The sequence below is a fragment of the Idiotropiscis lumnitzeri genome, chromosome 14, assembly GCF_059441095.1.
Source record: "Idiotropiscis lumnitzeri isolate Australia: NSW breed Sydney's pygmy pipehorse chromosome 14, RoL_Ilum_1.0, whole genome shotgun sequence".
NCBI classification, from domain to species: Eukaryota; Metazoa; Chordata; class Actinopteri; order Syngnathiformes; family Syngnathidae; genus Idiotropiscis; species Idiotropiscis lumnitzeri.
Genome location: NC_142404.1, coordinates 5759258 through 5777803, shown reverse-complemented (window position 1 = coordinate 5777803; position 18546 = coordinate 5759258). Strand labels below are relative to the sequence as shown.

Genomic DNA, 18546 nt, shown 5'->3' with positions numbered 1-18546 from the left:
GGTCAATGCAGAAATCTCCATAGCGGCGCTTTTGAGTATGTGGTCAACCTGCGTGCCGGATACAGACACGACTTCCAATCCCGTCATTGTCACCTAGCCCCCGTCCTCCGAGCCGGAGAAGTGGCGGCAGTAGAGAGTCTAGAAGCGGCATTAACACATGCCATCACGTGGTTCAACGAAATGCAAGACCATATACATGAGTCTTTAGTCAGGTTTTAAACCTTTCTACTGAGGTAGCGGCTATTATTTTCGTAGTCAGGTTATTCCAGAGGACTGGAGCCCGAATAGAAAACTTTGTTGTATTATATTGTATTGTATTGTTGTGAACGAAATTTTCGGGATGGAACATATGGTAACACTAAGTTAACATGATAGGAAGGTTCTTAGCGGTGTAATATTTTATAGGCATAAAACAAAAGCTTGAAATCGGATTCAAAGTGGACCTGCAGCCAATGCAACTTTCTCATCCTTGTTTACCAAGCGGAAGCATTTAGATGCTAAACGACAGAGTACCAATCCCGGTGGGATGCCAAATGTAACATCACAAACACTCCAAACTTACATTGCCATGAATTACACGGCGTGTCCTCTTCGAAACTCTGAACTTAATCAAGAAAGAGCTGAGCCTGACATACACACATTTCAAGGCGTTCTAATAAATAATATGTTATACAATACAACTTTGTTCATAGCACATTTCAGGACAGCTGGAGCTGCAACAAGGCACTTTACGAATGGTACAAACAAAGATTTGCAATAAATTAGAACGCAAATGAAAACACATAAACAGTAAACACCAGAAAAACAGCAGACTCATGTTGAGTCGAAAGCCAAAAAATCAAAATGTGTCTTTGAATAAGTTTTGAAATTGGACAGAGAGGGGGTTTGTCTAACATTTAATGAAAGCTCATTCCAGAGAGAAGGGCGAATAATATTTAAGATGGAAGGTCCTAAAATTGCCGGGAAGCGGGTAATAGCAGTGTCAAATGGAAAGCAGTTTCGATCCAATTGTCCTCAAATTTGGTAGACCTAGTAGGCAAAGAGTCACTAAGCTGATTTTTTTATTTTTTTAATTACAAGTCCCTTTGATTTAACAACTGATATTATCGGTTTAGTGTCAAGCTGGCATATTTGACCGGGCAGCGTTCCACTAATTTTATTTGCTTGTTCCCATTTGTTCATCATATGTCATGTGGCTCTATTGTGGACTATTTTTGAGCATTTTTGGACATGCCATTCATTGGAGGATGATAATAGTGATAACAGACTGTCACCGCTGGACTATAACGACGGTACGACTGTGCAGTGGTTGTTGTTTTGCGCCTTAACGGGCAGCTTATGCGCAACGGTCCTGTTTTTGTTCCGTGGAAAATGTTTTGTTGTTGGACTGCCTTTGATAGTAAAAGCTGAACGAGTTGTGAGGATCATCATCGCAGTCCACTCCGGAGGATACGTGTATATCAGTTTCATAATTTTTTTTTATAGGCTTGGTTACTGTCCTCCCACATAACTTCCAAAATCCCATCTTCAACCCTGCTATGGGTTTATTGGTTCAGCCCACTTGACATCAAATTTGGCCGCATGTGGCCCCTAAGCTGCAATCGCTGTGACCACTCCAGTGAAACCAATCGGTGATTATTTTCGCAGAGAAACATTAGCGTCACCTGTTCCACACACGAGTGCATGCTCCCTCTTGTACCTGTTTCATAGCTTTTGTGTATCATCTTAGGCCCCCTGGGACTCATTTCAAGTGGTGATGTCATATTTGGTTCTGCAACTCATCCATCACGTTTCCTTCCAGCACGTGCTCATTTCAAAACACAATTTATTTCTTTCACAGTTTGCCGCTACCACTGAGTTTTATTACCTCCGCTGAGTTCGTCTCCATGGCAGTCCTTTAAGTCATTTAGCCCAATAATGCTTTTGCTTTGAGGACAACAAAATGCCACATGCAACAAAGCCGAGAAACCCCGCCAAACTAGTCATCGCCGCCTGATGGGGCTCAAGCATCTGCTGGGTGGATCCTCTGTAAGCACAATTGATCAGACAAGACAGACCAGACAAGACACAATGCGGAAACAACACAATGGAGGAAATGGTCAAGCTTATGGTAAAAATTTGAGCGAGTGGCGCTTAGCATTCACTTGAATGTCAATTCGTTAGGTCACCAAAAGGCGAGTCAGGCATGTCCCATGGAAACTTCTAGTGGTCTTAACTACAATGAAGACATCTCGCAGCCGCAGCCCGGCTCCTCAGTTGTGGCCCCCGCCTCGGGTGTGGCGTCTGAGGGAGTCCGAGTGAATGAGCTCGACCTCTCCATTCACGTGAATGGAGCCGTTGACGTTTGCACATGTATACGATATATATTGTATTTGTATGTCTCGGCTGTCTCTCACTGGCTTAAACCCGGAAATGGATCTGTGTGTGAAAGCTTCTGTGCATTTAATGGGCTGTCATTTTGCTACATGGCTACATGATACAATACAATACATGCGCACTGCCGAGTATACGGTTCACTTGATCCCGTCATTTGATTGGTGCCAGTTTGGAATGGAGAACACACCAAAGCCAAGGCCAAGCCAAGCGAGGCCGGGGTGATACGAGGTCAGGTAGAACGGCAACCTGAAAGGAAAAGCAGCTTGAATCTGGTGGGAAATTATTGGTTGCTTTTTGCCCAGTTGTTGGTCCATCCCTGCTTCAATAGAATTCATGCAGGTCTTCAACCAACCGGTATCTCTGTTGTTTATTTTTTATCGTGGAACATTAAGAAGGGCATCCCAAGCAAAAACTAAAGTTCAAATGAATATATGTGCCCATCCTGTGTAACCTGGCGCTTAAAAAGCAATATATCAATTTTGGTAAACTGTTCAGGAAGAGGACCGAGACCAGGGATGAGTAATTTAAATGATAAGGAGTGACATAGGCCAGCCCACCTCCTTATTAAAAAAATCATTTTACATTAGGGTAAAATATGTTTGGGTGTCTTTTTTCATTGAACACAATGAAGACTATCTTAATATATTTTAATCCTAAAATGCACATTAAAAAATCCACTCCTCAAGTACACGTCTTTGACTCAAACCAAAAAAAAATACCTTAAAGGGTGATTTGATGAAATGTTTCCTTGTGCAAAGAGATCCCTTGCATTCAAATTCCCAATCAGAGATGGCACAAAACTACAGTGGCCGACAAGAGCAAAAACGCTGCAAACATCCAAACTAATACGAACTCGAACCCCCGTCCCCATTTAACTTTCGTAGGGTGACATCAGTACTTCCCTGAATACATGTACATATCATTTATTTATACATGCACATGATAAGTTATCATCTTAAAACATGAAATGTATCACATTAAAATCATTGATTTTGTTGATAATGTGATTTTGAACTTATTATTTTTTTCCTGGCGTGGCAGCAATTGCTTCCGTACATGACCCTATCAACCAACCACAAAATTGTGACTAGTGGAAATCACGAGAATTTCACATGGAGGACTCCGTATATGTGATGAAAAGCATCGATGAAATAACTCCACTCATGAAATTCTGATTACACTCTTTGTACTCGCATTGAAGTGGTCTGTTCACCGCTACTCGTATCTTCAATTTGGTTTCGCTTTTGCATTTCTGGCAGTGTACCTTGCAAAACTATTTTTATGTCCAATGAGCACTTTAGATTCAAATCCATTGCCGACCATCAGGGCAGTTTGAGGTTTCCTAAATGCTTTTTTTTTTTTAAATCTGCTCCATCTTGTAATTGGGTTGGGCTTCATTCGCGGGCTGGGCTTCATGTTTTATTGAGTTGGATATTTGGAGGAGTGAGCGGATGCATTATGTCCTCATGAAGATCGCTGGACTGGTGTGTGTGTGTGTGTGTGTGTGTATTTGTAAGCCATTAGGTCACATTAGAGGCTTTTATTGCCTCTTCTAGGAAACATTCTTCTAAACACATCGACTATTTCAGATGGTATAGGCGTGTGGCCTTTGCCATCAAATGGTGTGTTGCTATGGTGAAAGCAGGTGTGCGTGTGTGTGTGTTTGAATGATCTACTTCCTTTTACTGCTTGACCACTTCTTAACGATCTGTTAATGCTTCGACTGGATCCAAGCCAAGGTATGCAGAGAACAATACTTGCAATGTTGCATTAATAGGCTGCAAGTGGGTGGGGCTTACGAGGCTGTCGGCGCACCCGAGTGAAAACTTTCTACTTAAGTTTTGTAAGCTTTGTCTGCTCACGACAATTGATGGCGATGTCTGAAATGTGCAATTTGTGAAAATAACTTTCTTGGGACTTAGTGACTAATAGCTCGCGTCTCAGGCCTTTGTGAATCGAGAGGCTGATTTATCGCTCATTTGGAAGGGTGCTGATTGCACAAGTCAATCAAGAACTGTTAATTAGTGTGTGGGTGCTTAAACGTGTTTGTGTGGAGGTGAGTCTGTATGTGTGTTGAACAACTATGAGAAATTCATATTTCGATTCTAATAGCAACTCGACAGCAAAATTATACAATATGTTCAGTGGCGGGCCGTGCGTTTCACACGAAGGCCTTCAGTGAAGTCCTACTTAGTCTGACTTCTAAATGTAAAATAAATCGCCCTCATATTACCATCATTTATCGCACCATGGATGGAAAAATAATATACAGGAACACACTTACGCACTACAGAGTGTTGGACGACCTAGCTTCTCTTGAAAGCTCTATCTTGAAAATGGCCTCGCAAGTGTATCTGCAATTAAATCCACACTTTTCCCTCCCTTGGCCATTGTGGTTTAAAAAAGTAAGAATATATTTTTGATCTTCAAACGGTCGGCAGTTACGACTTTCTGGTGTGTTGATTCCGCAGAGCGCTGCACCCTCACTAGTGAGTATCCAATCGCAAGATTTGTTTATCACCTTTAACGTAAGGCCAGCGAGAAGGCTCACTGAAACCAACTTGTGGTCTGATTGGCTATCGCAACTGTCTATCAACTCTAAAAGTCCCCTTACTCACACAGAACAGACGCCAGCACAATTTTATCCGAAGGCCTCAGCCGAATAGTGTGTGCTTCTGGTATTATAAAATCTGCCTGGCAACACAAGCTAGCTGAATTCTGATTGGATATAAACTCTCACCTAAAATACAACACTAGGATGTAATATGATATCAATGTGAAGAATATGATCATGAGTTCTTGATTATGTTAATCCAGCAGAGAAGGCCTTGAAAGCCTTGACCGCCCACCACGAAATAAGCTAAATATTTGAATTGTGGTGATATGGTTGTCTTGTATCAGATGTTGGTGTGTACCAGTGCAGGAATATTGCCATGATGGGAAATGTAATCTGTTCAGGGATACTTTCCAACTTGAGATTTGTGGTTTTCTCAACAAATATAAATGTACAAAGAAAGAACCTTGCCTCGACTAACTGGCATAATGTTTTAAGTAACATTGGAATATTTTATGACAGTTAAAGCATCCAAGCATTTTCTTTAGCATTCTTAATTGCCCAGAAAGTGTAGGAAAAAAATCAATAAACTATGAATAGCAAGTTGTCTGCTGTAACGTTTGTCATGTTAGTTTTGGAAATAAACTACATGGCAGAATTTTATAGTTAGGTATTTAAAGTTGAAGCAGGAATCCATTTCTGCCGAGATGATCTCCGCCGAGAGATTTTGTCCAAATTTGAACCACATACACTAAGCAGGCAGGCGACGCTAAGTAGCAACATTTTTGTGGTGCAAAAAAAAACTGTAATACCTAAATTGTAATAACTCAGTTCGATGTGGTCTGAACTTGATGGAAAGACAAATTGATCTCATTTATTCGTTTCTGTCAATGAATCATGTAAAATCATAAAGAAAAAAAAAACGCTCATGAAGATTCCTTATTTTATGGTTCGTCAACAATGAGCACTTTGAATTCTAAACTACAGCCGGTTGTCGGGGCTCTTTGGGATTTTCTAAATGCGCTTTCTAGTCCATCTTGGAATTGGGTTGAGATTGATTTGCGGGCTGGGCTTCATGTTTTATTGAGAGGGATATTTTGTGTGTGTGTGTGTGTGTTTGGGGGATCCATTATGTCCTCATGAAAATAGCTTGACTAAGGTGCGTGTGTGTTGGGGTGTGTTGGTGTGTGTGCACGCGTGCAAGTGTCGTGTCTTGTGTGCTTGTGTGTGAATGACAATGAGGTCAGAGAAAAAGTTGTCACTTGTTATCAAAGTTTTACAGTTTGTTTATACCTTTACCTTAGATGAATCTACAATATGATATGACAAACCTGGGCATCACACCATTGTCTGTAATTTTTGTCATTATTTGCAGTGGTTCATTTTTTTGGGGTGCACCAGTTGGATCTGTTTTATTTGTTTTATTTTCTTATTTATTTTGTATTTAATTATTTAATCTTTAATTAATCTATTTCAATGACAAAGGGCATTCTTTGCTTTAGGTTGTAAATGGAGTAAGAACTCAGTGTTTTATGGTTTGTAAGTTTACAAACAGTAAGTTATTACAATTTTGTGAATCTGTATTTCCAAGTTTTTTTTTCTAACTTAAGAAAGTTGACAACAAAGTATTGCATCTGCGATGACCAAGCGCTGTCTGCGTCCCATTGTTTTAATTTTTTCATCTTAATAGGTAACTTCATTTTGCAATTGTTTTACAATTCAAAGTTTTAATAATAACGAACAGTAAACCTTTTTATTAAACTTGTGTATAAAATGTCATAAAAGTTTAAAGATAAACCGACAATGACATTTTACCAACTGTCGCCTTTTGCACTTGGTGCCAAATGTATTCCTTCAGAATTCCTGAACTTTTTTTGCATCGGCGCATTTTTGACGAATTGCACGGTACAATTCGGGCTTTCACTTCCCATAAGAGCAGTCTTTACAGTTCAACTAGTAAAGTCCGGTTTTCAAAGTGACTAATGCAGAGTAACGTTTGTTGCCCAAGCTGCTTTCACTTTGCAGCAGTATAACCAGCCAAAAGGTTTTGAAAGGTCCAGTTTTGATTGCTCTGATAGATAGTTTGAGTGGTGAGACAAAGAGGAAGTCATTGTAACACTTTTCAATTCTGCAACTTCTGGTGGACTTTTTTTTCTTTTTTTAATTCAAAGTCATTTACTTCCTCATGATCACTACAGTGTTTGGGGTTGGGGCGAAGATGAAGATGCAATGTGTTTTCATCATCAATGTCCCACCCTCTCGACTGTCTCCAAGGCAACGCACCACAATTGATACCTGTCGCCAGGCAACATTCGCTGGTGTCTTTGGGAGACAAAGCTGCTTGCTTAGGAGAACACATGCACATACACACATGTTTGATGTGTGTGTGTGCCTTTCTTATCAACTCTATCTGGCACGCACGCACACGCAAACACACACACATCTGTGTTTACACAGTGAGATAATGTTGGTAGACTTGCAATAACATACCCGAATAAAGTTACAATTTTAAGTGTGAAAGAATGGAAAAATTAACAAAATGAGTTCTTGCACTTAATCTTGGTTTCCTGTCCAGAAGTTTTGTGCCCTTCTTGAATGGTAATTTTTATGCATGAGAGCCCTTTACACACACACAAAAAAAAATTACGGTTATTTTTATTGTTGAAGGCTGGATCTTTTATACATTCCTTGAGAATGGAATATATTCAGATCCTGTGATGTATATTGCTTCAATCAAAAAAACTGACACGATTTTGGCAAAACTTTGTGGAATGTTGTTGCATAGTTACAGCAAGGATTTTGTGATTTCATTGGTCAACAGCAAATTTTAACCAGACATGACTTGATGTGTCCCTGAATGTTTTTTTATTTATGCTGATTTTATTGCTTTCATTTTTATTTTATTCAAGCACACCATGTTTTTGTAATATCTTATTTTCTTTTTTGCTTGTAAGTTTGACCGCTAAAAGTTTGCGTAATTCAGATTTTGATTTTGCGTTGCAATTAAACACAATGATGTTTGAGGAAAAAAAATTCCACCAGATGCTGAGCCCAACCATTAATTAATAAATATCATTACATACATTTAATATGATTATATATTTTTCTTATTATTATGAAAATCTTATGTGCTATAGAAAAGGACAAAAATAAAATAGAAAAGTGAACATGAATGCCTGATTTAAAAAAAAAAATTGTTGAACGGGGGATATATAGAATTTGGTGCTGACCTACTAAAAGTAACAGCCTCTCCTCACGTTTGAATGAGTGCTGACACTAAAGTTGCAGTTGACCCAGGGAATGAAATCAATGCACTCTTTCTGCTAACAAAACACAAATTAAGTTTGCATGCTTTGCAGAGAACAGCGTGTTTTTTTTTTTGTTTGTTTTTTTAAGTTTGTGGACATGGATGCAACTAATTAGATCACTCAGCCCAGCCGTAGCTGCTGGCAGGCTTGTTGAACAGGAACATGAGCTAATCGACACACAAAAAAAAAAAAAAAACTGCGCAAAAACACACACGTGAATCAGTCACTTGGATGAGCCTGCAAATGGAGCCTGGGTCCGGGTCATTAAGCAATGTGCTGTCACTGCATCTGATATCATTCTCATTTGTGACAATTCACTCCAATGTAACTGAATTCAGGTGAGATATTTTTTTATTATATTATAATAGAGATAAATTGTGTATTTTTATTCTTCCTGCTATGTTTGATGTTGCAGTTGGCCTGCATCAATCTCATGCTCAGAATAGGTTTTCATTGACTGTTTAAAACACGTTTGTTTTAAACATGTTTTTTTTCCCCAAGTTCATTTTATTTTCATGAATTAAATTACATAAAAGGGGTGTGCGACTCACCCAAAAATGACAATTCAATACTCAATATACGGGGTGTAACACGATTTAAATATGGTTTGTTTTTAAAGTGGAACGATTTGATACACTGCGAATCAAAAAAAAAATCCTACATGATTTTCAGATTAAAATCGTTTTTTTCTTACAAATAAAATCAAAACAAAATGTTTCTTTTTTTATTTACCGTATTTTTACGGCCAAAAGACGCGCCGTATCAAAGGGCGCAGTACCAGTTGAGGGTGCTATTTCTGTATTTGATACATAGATAGAACGCACCGTATCATTGGGCGCAAACAGAACCGAGCAACCGAGCAGTCGCGCTGGCTGCTCAGTCGCGCTAGCGTGTTTTTAAAATGGCAGCGGGAGTTCGGTGGTACTTTATTTTAGCTTTTAACAACGTGCTGAAGTTGTCCTCATCCAAAAATGCACCAAGTCCTTGTCTTCTGTATCCAAGATAAACAGCTGGACACGTTCTCCACCAAACACGAGAGTCATTATCAGTCTGCCTCGCCGTCTCGTTTCCGCGCAGGCCCTCAGATGGCGGTGTGAGCAAGTCACTAATCAACAAACGATGTGCGGCCACGGTGTTACATCAAAACTAAAACTATCACCCCAAATCAACTGAATAGCATAAGAGTGTAGGCCCAGCAAAATTCCGCCTCCCAGCCTACCATACAATACCTTAGTTTACATGCATGCACACTAAAACAGCGTGGCTAGCTGTTTTTAAAAAGGCAACAGGAGCAAAACTGAGTTTGGTTGTATTTTATTGAACTATTTAACAATGTACTCACATTATTATTAATCAGTCATCATCCACAAATCCATCAAAATCGTCTTCTGTATCAGAAATAAACAGCTGGGCAAGTTCTTCCACAAACACGCCAGGTTCCCTCTCGTCATTGTCAGATTCCCCGTGTCGCTGCTGCGTGTGGCTCCTCATGATGATGATTTTGCGAAAGCCCTAACAACAGAGCTAGCAGACACCTTTGCCCATATAGGGGCATTGGGGGCTGCTTTGCACTGGGGGCGTGCCTTTGCGTTGTCATTCACGCCCATTTCCCCTCTCACGTCCGCCTGCTGTCGTTAGCCACGCCCGCCTTCTCTCTATATAACCAGTGTGCAGGCAGTTAATGTTCGCAGGCAACCCAGTTGGTGCACTTGGTCCACATAATGGGCGCTCCGCCTCAAAAGGCGCCCTGGCTTTTTTGGATGAGTTTCAGGACTTTAAAGTGCGCCTTTTGGCTGCGAAAATACGATAATTGGATTGAGGCAAAAAAATGAAATACCACACATAAAAGGCATGTTTTATGAAATAAAATACACTTTTCCTTTGATATTAAGACTTTAAAAAACATCAGCACAAACTATCTCAGAAACAAGCAGCAACCAAATTTTTTGTAAAATTCAACTGTTTAGTGCTGAGTTAGGTGCATTTAAGAAAGCATATCTCATGCAGTAAAAGTTAATCCGCTTGTCCCTCCTCATGCCAATATTATTAATAATAATGCCTTTATTAGTCCCACAATGGGGAAATTCGAGATTCAAACCCAGGCCTCCTGGGGAGACTGGGTCCTGAACGCGGCGCCTTAGACCACTCGGCCATCCTGGCAGCCACGAGATTCGAACCAAGGCCTCCTGGGGAGACTGGGTCCGGAACGCGGCGCCTTAGACCACTCGGCCATCCTGGCAGCCAAAAAAAAACTAGCGTCCCTGGGTGAAGACAAATGCAACTTTTCATAAAAAATTAAGAGAAATACATTTTTACAAGATTAAAGTTGTAAAATTGGTTGGATACGCTGCACATTTTACTGTACTTTACTCTTATGAAGCGAAAAATAATCAAAACTATATGAGAATTGCCACTTTGTTTTTTTGTACTTCAAACTGTTTTATTGACTTTTTTTCAGAAAACCCAATTTTATTATCATAAATTGGCCGCATTTAGGAAAGGCTCTCATCTTGTAAAAGTGTGTTCCCTGCCATACGTCTCGTTGACATATTGAAGTGGATTAAAATGCAGGTCATAATGAGAGAGGTGATAAAAAGTCATGCCAGTCGCCCCCATGAGTGGTGAAGTGTGCAAGCCTCGGGGAGGGTTCAGCTGCAGGTTAAAGAGTTCATCAGCGTGGCAGCTATCATGTGTGTCCCGGGAGACTGAACGCCATTTCCGCCTAAGCCTTCCATACAGTCAGAAATTGCATGCGCCAACAAACACACGCATGAAGACGACCATCGCGTGGCTGAGTGAAGCAGCAGTACAGTACATCTGCTGCTACTTTACATTCTTATTACCGTTTAGCCTACAAGCAACCCTGAAACTGAAGTGTGAAGGAGTATTAATGCCGCAATGACGAGAGAATGACAAAAGAGAAATGGGATATTACGACAAGAAAGTTGTAATATTCTGAATAAAAGTTCAACACTTCATGAAAATTACGTTAATTTAAATGTAAAGAAGGAAAACATGAATTGCGATAATTTTACATGACATAATTAAATAATAATTAAAAATAATAAATTAATCAAAATTTGAAAAATTTAAAATAAAATTGTATTGTATTGTATTGTAAATTTACCATAAGTGGGAAATGCCAGGAAATCATTATTATCCGACCTACAGCCTGGTAAAAACCATATTGCCTTTATTAAACATAATCGAAGCATTTTAAGTTAATTGGCCTAGAGTAATTTTTGCCTCATACTAATTATTTGAGAAGTTAATGTCGTCCTTGTTTGTTTGCTGTTGCGGTTGGTGGCACGGAGTCATTTGAGCACTTGTGTCTGACACTTGAAGTGTGGATGACATGGACCAAACACAAAATGTCTCCCAGAGGAACTTCAAGCACCCTTCATGCCACTAACAGATGCGTTAACTGTAAGGGAATAAGAAGGCGAAAACATATTAATGAGATCCAGTCAACTCATTGATGCACCCGTCCTTGTATGTTGTTTTGGTTATTTGCACTGCCGCTCTGTTTGAAATTAATTTGGAAGTATTAGCCATGTTTCGAATAGTGCTGGTTTGTTAAGTGATGACAATGTGCTTTTTCCATGTTTTTATTGAGGGAAAAAAATCACATTGAAATTTTTATATTGTGTATTTTTTTGCACCATTCTAAGAATATTTTCTAGTATGAATTAGATCAGGGGTCAGCAACATGGTACCCACAGGCCACGGCCAACGCGCACATAGCCCGCAGGCTTGTTCAAAATGTTGCTATGTGTTCTTAGTGGAAGTTGCTAATAAAGATGGGACATTGTGATTTGTTGTTCTGTTTCCTAATATGCTCACGGCATCATTTTGACAATGAATTCTTAATATTACAAGAAAAACATAAATGAATGGAATAATAGATTTTGTTTTCACTCTTTGGAGTTCGGATGTAAATTTGGTGAAGATTACAGCTGTTTGGTGCTGTATTTCCTTTTAAGGCCACTATAAATCAGTGTTTCTACATGATAGCTATTTTTGTCTCTTAAATTCATAATTGGTACCCATGTGTCAATAATGTCGCATTAATCCCACATGAGAGCCTCCAGTCTGTCGACTCAAAGTGCCAACAACCAGTCATCTGCCTCTCTTGGCTTACTATACCAATGTTGACTATTTAAAGACACAGCAGCTTTGAGATGCTTTTTCAGCGTCTTCTTAATTCTTTGCATTACTTATGACAATCAACTGACTGAAGCAGTGTTTCCGTAACGCTTTATTGCAAAAAGGCACTCGTCTCACGGCACAACGGCCAAAAAAAGTCAAGCGTAAATGAGATCAAGTGAAATATAATCGGAAAAAGAAAGGTTAATTGTTTTGTTTGTCACACTATGTTACAGGAATAGATTGATAGCTGAAAAAATTATTGATTTGAAATTAGAAAAATGGCTTTCTGAGAAATTAAGTTTAATTTAATAATTTCCAGCAGCACGACTCCTAATCTTTTACGGCACACTCGGGTGTCACAGCACCCTGGTTTTGAATCACTGGTTGAAAGGTCATCAGCAGACACACATAAACACACCGTGTCGGCCTTTTCGAGGAAGTACCTTTGAAGCCACTTTGATGGAGTCCAAGAAATTCACATCGGGTCGAGAAGGGTTGGAGAACGTATACATGGATGAACATTCATCCATCTATGAGGATTTTTGCTAAAAAGAAGTTTTGTTTCATTCGGAATTGCTCCTGTGTTTTCAGGCATGGCTGCCTGAGACATTATTCATGACATTAAATGGAGTTTCCCCCAAAATTCCAGATGCACTTTACCAAGCCAATTTCTCGGTGCTCGCACGTATGATTTTCACCTTTGTATTGATATATTCTTCAGAGTGCTCATATAGCAGTTCACGTGAACTCTACTGTGACCCTCCACATATTACCGGCGATGTAAAATGTTTTGTCTGGATAGGGGCGTCGGGAAAGACCACGAAAGATCATTTCCATCAGCATGCCCCCTTTGCAGTCGTGGTCACCACTCGCCAGAGCGATGCATTTCAAGTGACCCGAGGCCACAGTTGGACAATACGTTTGAATGTGGAACACACAGTGATGCATTCCGACAATGTTTTACTACACACTTACAGTATAATAGTGTCGCTCTTCCATCATTATGTTTGAATGAATAATTGAGTGGCTTCTGTTTATCTCTTCATCTAGCAGTAAGAGTGTCAGCCTGCACTTTGCATGAAGCTTTAAAAGCCATCATATCACAGCAAATAAATTCTACACCACAAACGGTAAAGGGAACCACAATCTGGGAATATACATATATATATATATATACAAATATATATATATAAATATATAATTTATTATTATTATTGTTTTGACCAAAGCATTTCTATCCGATTACTCGATATTCAACAGAATTAGCAACGTGATAATCAGACCGCCCGACTGACAAGAGTAGTGGCTTGACATTTAAATTGTGTAACTGCTGTTGGGTGAGGCAAAGAGGCATATAAACAGTATTAAGAAGTTAGTTCATAAAATAGTTTGCTACTTGATAACAGTCTCATTCACAAACATGCAGTCCAAAACACGTGCATACACACACACACACACGCACACACACCCCAATCATCTGAAGTTGCTGCCACTGGGTTGGATTATTCATCACGGCTGTACAGCGGCTCTGCCCTCAGGCATGTTTTCCACCATATACCCGTGTGTGTTCATAGTTGCTATTTGATGCTTATGCAAGGAATGCATTTTTAAATCATTAATCAAGATAAATACCCTTACCAAACATTTTAGTATGGCCACACAGCCTCACACTTTTAACCCGCCCCCATCCAAAAAAAAAAAAAAAAAAAAAACTAAGCCATTTAATAATTAGGTTAATGCAAATATGATCAAAACATAGAACAAAGTAATCAACTGCAGCCATGGACTCCATGATTGCCAAGTGAAACAGAACAATTGCCATTTTCCACTGTTGCTCAACAAATCAAAAGAGCAACATTGAAAGGAGAAGCATTTGTCACCAAAATAAATGAATAATTTTTTTGTCATTTTTTTAGACTAGACAGGTCTTGAGTTTAACACCAAGGTTTGTCGCAGCCTATTCTAATTCCGAGCACATGGTCCTGAAACCGCTCATGAAGGAAATGATTACTGCATACCTCAGCTACAGCTGGTAAACAAGGAATTGTCATCCTTTCCCCTTATCTGATAAAGTATTTGTGCCACTGGCACCAACAACAAAGTATGTACGGGTTTTACCAACGGGGCTTTGGGCCCCACACCATGAATCATTCGCACATTTGTGAAGGCAGCAGACACTAACATGAGCACCGGACACACAATGTACGAGGGATTTCACTCTCAAGTATAAATATACATTTCGATCAAGGTCAGCCCAGCGCTGCTCATTTAGCATTCCATTCACAAACGCGTTGACCTCACTGGCTGAGGTGTGCCGAGCAGACAAGACGTTCATTAAAACCAAGTATGCCACTTCCAAGTCGCAGAGGTAAAGAATAGCAGACAAGTGACAAGAACATTTGGACCGCCGCTGAGCAAATGTGTTGAGAAGAGGAATGAACATGTGAGCGGTTTCCATGGCAACAAGAAACTAGCCTCCCGGTCATCAGCCGTTGGGTCTGGAAAACCTGTTCGATTACTGTATGTTTGGTTCTTTTGTTTTTTACCTTCCTGAATGATTAATACCGCTTGTGGATTAGGAGATCACTCCAAGATCGCAAGTGACTGCAAACAGTTTAGCAATCTGACACGATGCTTACTTTAGGTTATGATAGTGCATTATTGTCTTTAGGTTCTCCGAAGAGCTTAGTATGTGGAATGAGGAAAGCATCAAATCCCACGTGACAGAGTTCCACATTGGGCTCATTTTTCAGAGACAGCGCATTTGTGGCCAGGTGCAAATGTCAGCGGAACCTGATTTTCATCTGAGCGCAAGGCTGTGTTTGCCAATTTGGCAGTCCGGTCCCCGCCAAGCTGGTCATGCTGGCACACCACAGGAAGTCTCGTTGATGCGCCTGGCGGAGGTAGAATTAGATGGCAGAAAGTTGATTAAACCTGGGTTTCCTCAGACCACATCTAGATGCCGGCGTAGGGTGGAACACCGGTCTAATGCAATTTCGGCAAATGGATGCCGACCGAGCTCCATGGACACGTGGTGGATGTCACAATCGAAGGACAATTGGGTTAAAAATAACAATTATAACTGTAATCCCTAAAATATTCTTCAAAAATCATTGATAAACATTAAATACATATTTATCTTGTGGAATGTGAGGAGCTGCCAGAATAAAATCCTGGAAATACCGGGGGAAAAAATTAGTATTGAAATGGAAAAAAAAATCTTGAATTTGCAAATCTGCGAGTGCCGACTCGCTAGTATGCAGGTGTCGACTGTAATTTTAAGCTGTAATATTAACTTTCACCACTAGATGGTAAACATGGCTTAGTTGTGCTGACACCGAGTCTCATCATGTCTGCAGGTCTTATAACATTTTTTTAGCAGGTTTGCAAATAAATGCAGGACAAAGTTAGTCCCTCAATAAAATTAAAATTTTGAGTGAATTGACTTGTGGGGAAAAAAATTGCATAAAAAGAGTTCTTGTACTTAATCTTGGTTTGCTGTTCAGTAGTTTTGTGCCATCCTTGAATTGCAATTTTTGTGCAGGAGAACCCCCTTGTACTTAAATAAAATCACAGTATATGGTTATTTTGGTGTTTGATTTAAACCCTTTGTATTGAATTTGGGTGGACGTATCGTAATATATTATTATTATTAAATGTATTCAGAGTCTATATTTTGCACATATACACGTACTTTGTCCATATTTAAAATGTTATTTTTTGTCATACTGTATATTTGGTTAGGCGTGTGGCCCTATGTGGGCCCCCCAGTCGTACTGATGACCGTTAACAACTGCCACTGGAAGAAAAGTGAAAAGAAATCTACCTTGTAAAGCTACCTCGTCCATATTGTGTCCTATGGAATGCAAAAAGAAAAGAGTTCTTGCTCATAGAGTGATAAAGACCGATCGATTCCATTTGACATGGGCGTGCATTTTAATGTTCTCTCTCTTGTTTTGTGTCTTAGACAGCAACTTTGTGCTGGGCAACGCTCAGGTGCAATCGCTCTACCCCATCGTGTACTGCTCGGATGGCTTCTGTGAGCTCACGGGTTACGCTCGTGCCGAGCTCATGCAGAAGAGTTGCGCCTGCCACTTCCTGTATGGCCCAGAAACCAGCGACCGATTCACGGCGCAAATCCAAGGAGCCCTTGACGACCGGCGTGAGTTCAAGACCGAACTGGCCTTCTATAAGAAAGAAGGTGCGTCATTTTATAACTCCAACCTTTCCTTTGCTATGAAGCCTATCCTCATTCGTGTCACGTGCAAGCTGGAGCCTCCCAGCTGAGAGGCGACACGCACCCTGGACTGGTCACCAGCTTGGTCACCAGAATGCAGGGCACAACATAGACAAATGAACATTCACACTTCAGTTTAGAGCAGAGCTCACCAACAGGATGTGAGCAGGCATCAGGTCCGAGACCGCGCCCAAAGGAAACAGGTGTAGCCGATAGCCCATTCAGAAAATAGCTTATAGTAATTTAGTAGGACCAGATGAAGAAGAAGTGACCAAGTGAAAAGATAAATACTGTATAGGATTTATTGAAATAAGGTAATGCATATTCATATCCCTCCTTTGTTAAATCATTGTAGATATACAGGATACTGTTAGAAATCATGAACACGATTAGTGTCTAATTAATAATACAAATTTAAAGTTAATTGAGCAAATTTCGGGAATTTGTATCATTAGCACGCGAGGTAGCACTCAATTTCGAAAAGTTTGGGTGAATCATACTGAGGTGGCAACTTTGAGACTAACTGGTTTATTTGACACAAGCTTTCACAGACAGTATATTTCAGTTCGGCTTGAGAATTGAGCCCACAACCTTTGGGTTGGGAGTCGCTGAAATGCTGATGCGTTGCGTGATTATATAGCAGTAAATATACAAATATAACCAGAAATGTGAGGTCAACTTTACTCAATTTAAGTGAGTATTTTGTAGGTCTTTTTTTAATTAATGTACTCTTTCCCAAAAGTAAATCATTTACGTTTACCCAATTAAAGTTAGAGCAAATGTTACCTTACATTTATCGGGTAGATTCTCTAGATTGTTTTCTTACAGAACACATTTATTGAGTAGATTTGATTTAGTCCACACGATTATGGTATCCAGCAGCTAAGGTAAAAGTGCAATTAAAAAGAAAAAGTCTCCGAGCCCTCCGGCAGTTGCCCGAAGCAGGCCACCCTTCATTTCGGCCGCTTGTTTTTCGGGATCTTGTTTTTTGGGAAATGACCCACAACTCGTGACTATAGGTCAGGGTAGGAACGTATATTGACTGGTAAAATTGAGAACTTCACCTTCCGACTCAGCTTCCTCTTCACCATGACGGACCTATACAGAGTCCACATCACTGCAGACGCTGCACCGATCTGCCACTCAATCTCAAGCTCCATCCTCCTCTCACTGAACAACACCTCAAAATACTTGAACACGGAAAGGACACGTCATCCTTTTCCGGCTGAGGACCATGGTCTCAGATTTGGAGGTGCTGATTTTATTCCCAACTGCTCCACACTCTGTGAACTGTTCCAGTCAGTCAACGTTAACAAAACATCTGCAAAAAACAGAGATGTATTACTGAGACCACCAAACTGGACACTCTCAACACCTTGGCTACGCCTAGAATTTTAGAGTGTCCCATTAACCTACCATGCATGTCTTTGGAATGTGGGAGGAGTAACTGGAGTACCCGGAGAAAACTCACACAAGGACGGGGAGAACACACAGGAAGGCGGATGTGCTAACCAGTTGTCCATGGTGCCGCATTATTATTATTATTATTATTATTATTATTATTATTATTATTATTGTTGTTGTTGTTGTTGTTGTTATTATTATTATTATTATTATTATTATTATTTCAAAAACCTGCTAGACCAAAGAGAAGTTGGAAACAAACTTGAAAAAACAAAAAAATTGTCTGGAAAATAATATAAAAGAAAGATAGCAAAACGACCACTCCCCAAAAATCGGAAGACATATACCAAATGAAAGTACATAAGACTTTGATCCAATCAGTTTTGCGATGTTCTTCGAATAATGAATGTGATGCTTTCTCAGCTCACAAAAAAAGTCATATTTTTAATTATTTCTGTCTCTCAAATCACTGCCTTTTCACAACCCCAACGGCATACTTGTCACAGAATATATTGAAA

At 39.9% G+C, this 18546-nt stretch overlaps 1 protein-coding gene across 1 annotated transcript in view; it reads left to right on the top strand.

Moving 5' to 3' along the window:
• kcnh3 (potassium voltage-gated channel, subfamily H (eag-related), member 3) overlaps positions 1 to 18546 on the top strand; it is a 113605-nt gene that overhangs the window by 54041 nt on the left and 41018 nt on the right. Inside the window, exon 2 of the mRNA XM_088315106.1 lies at positions 16355 to 16588. Coding sequence (XP_088171232.1) covers positions 16355 to 16588 — 234 coding nt within the window. The remainder of the gene's footprint in view (positions 1 to 16354; positions 16589 to 18546) is intronic.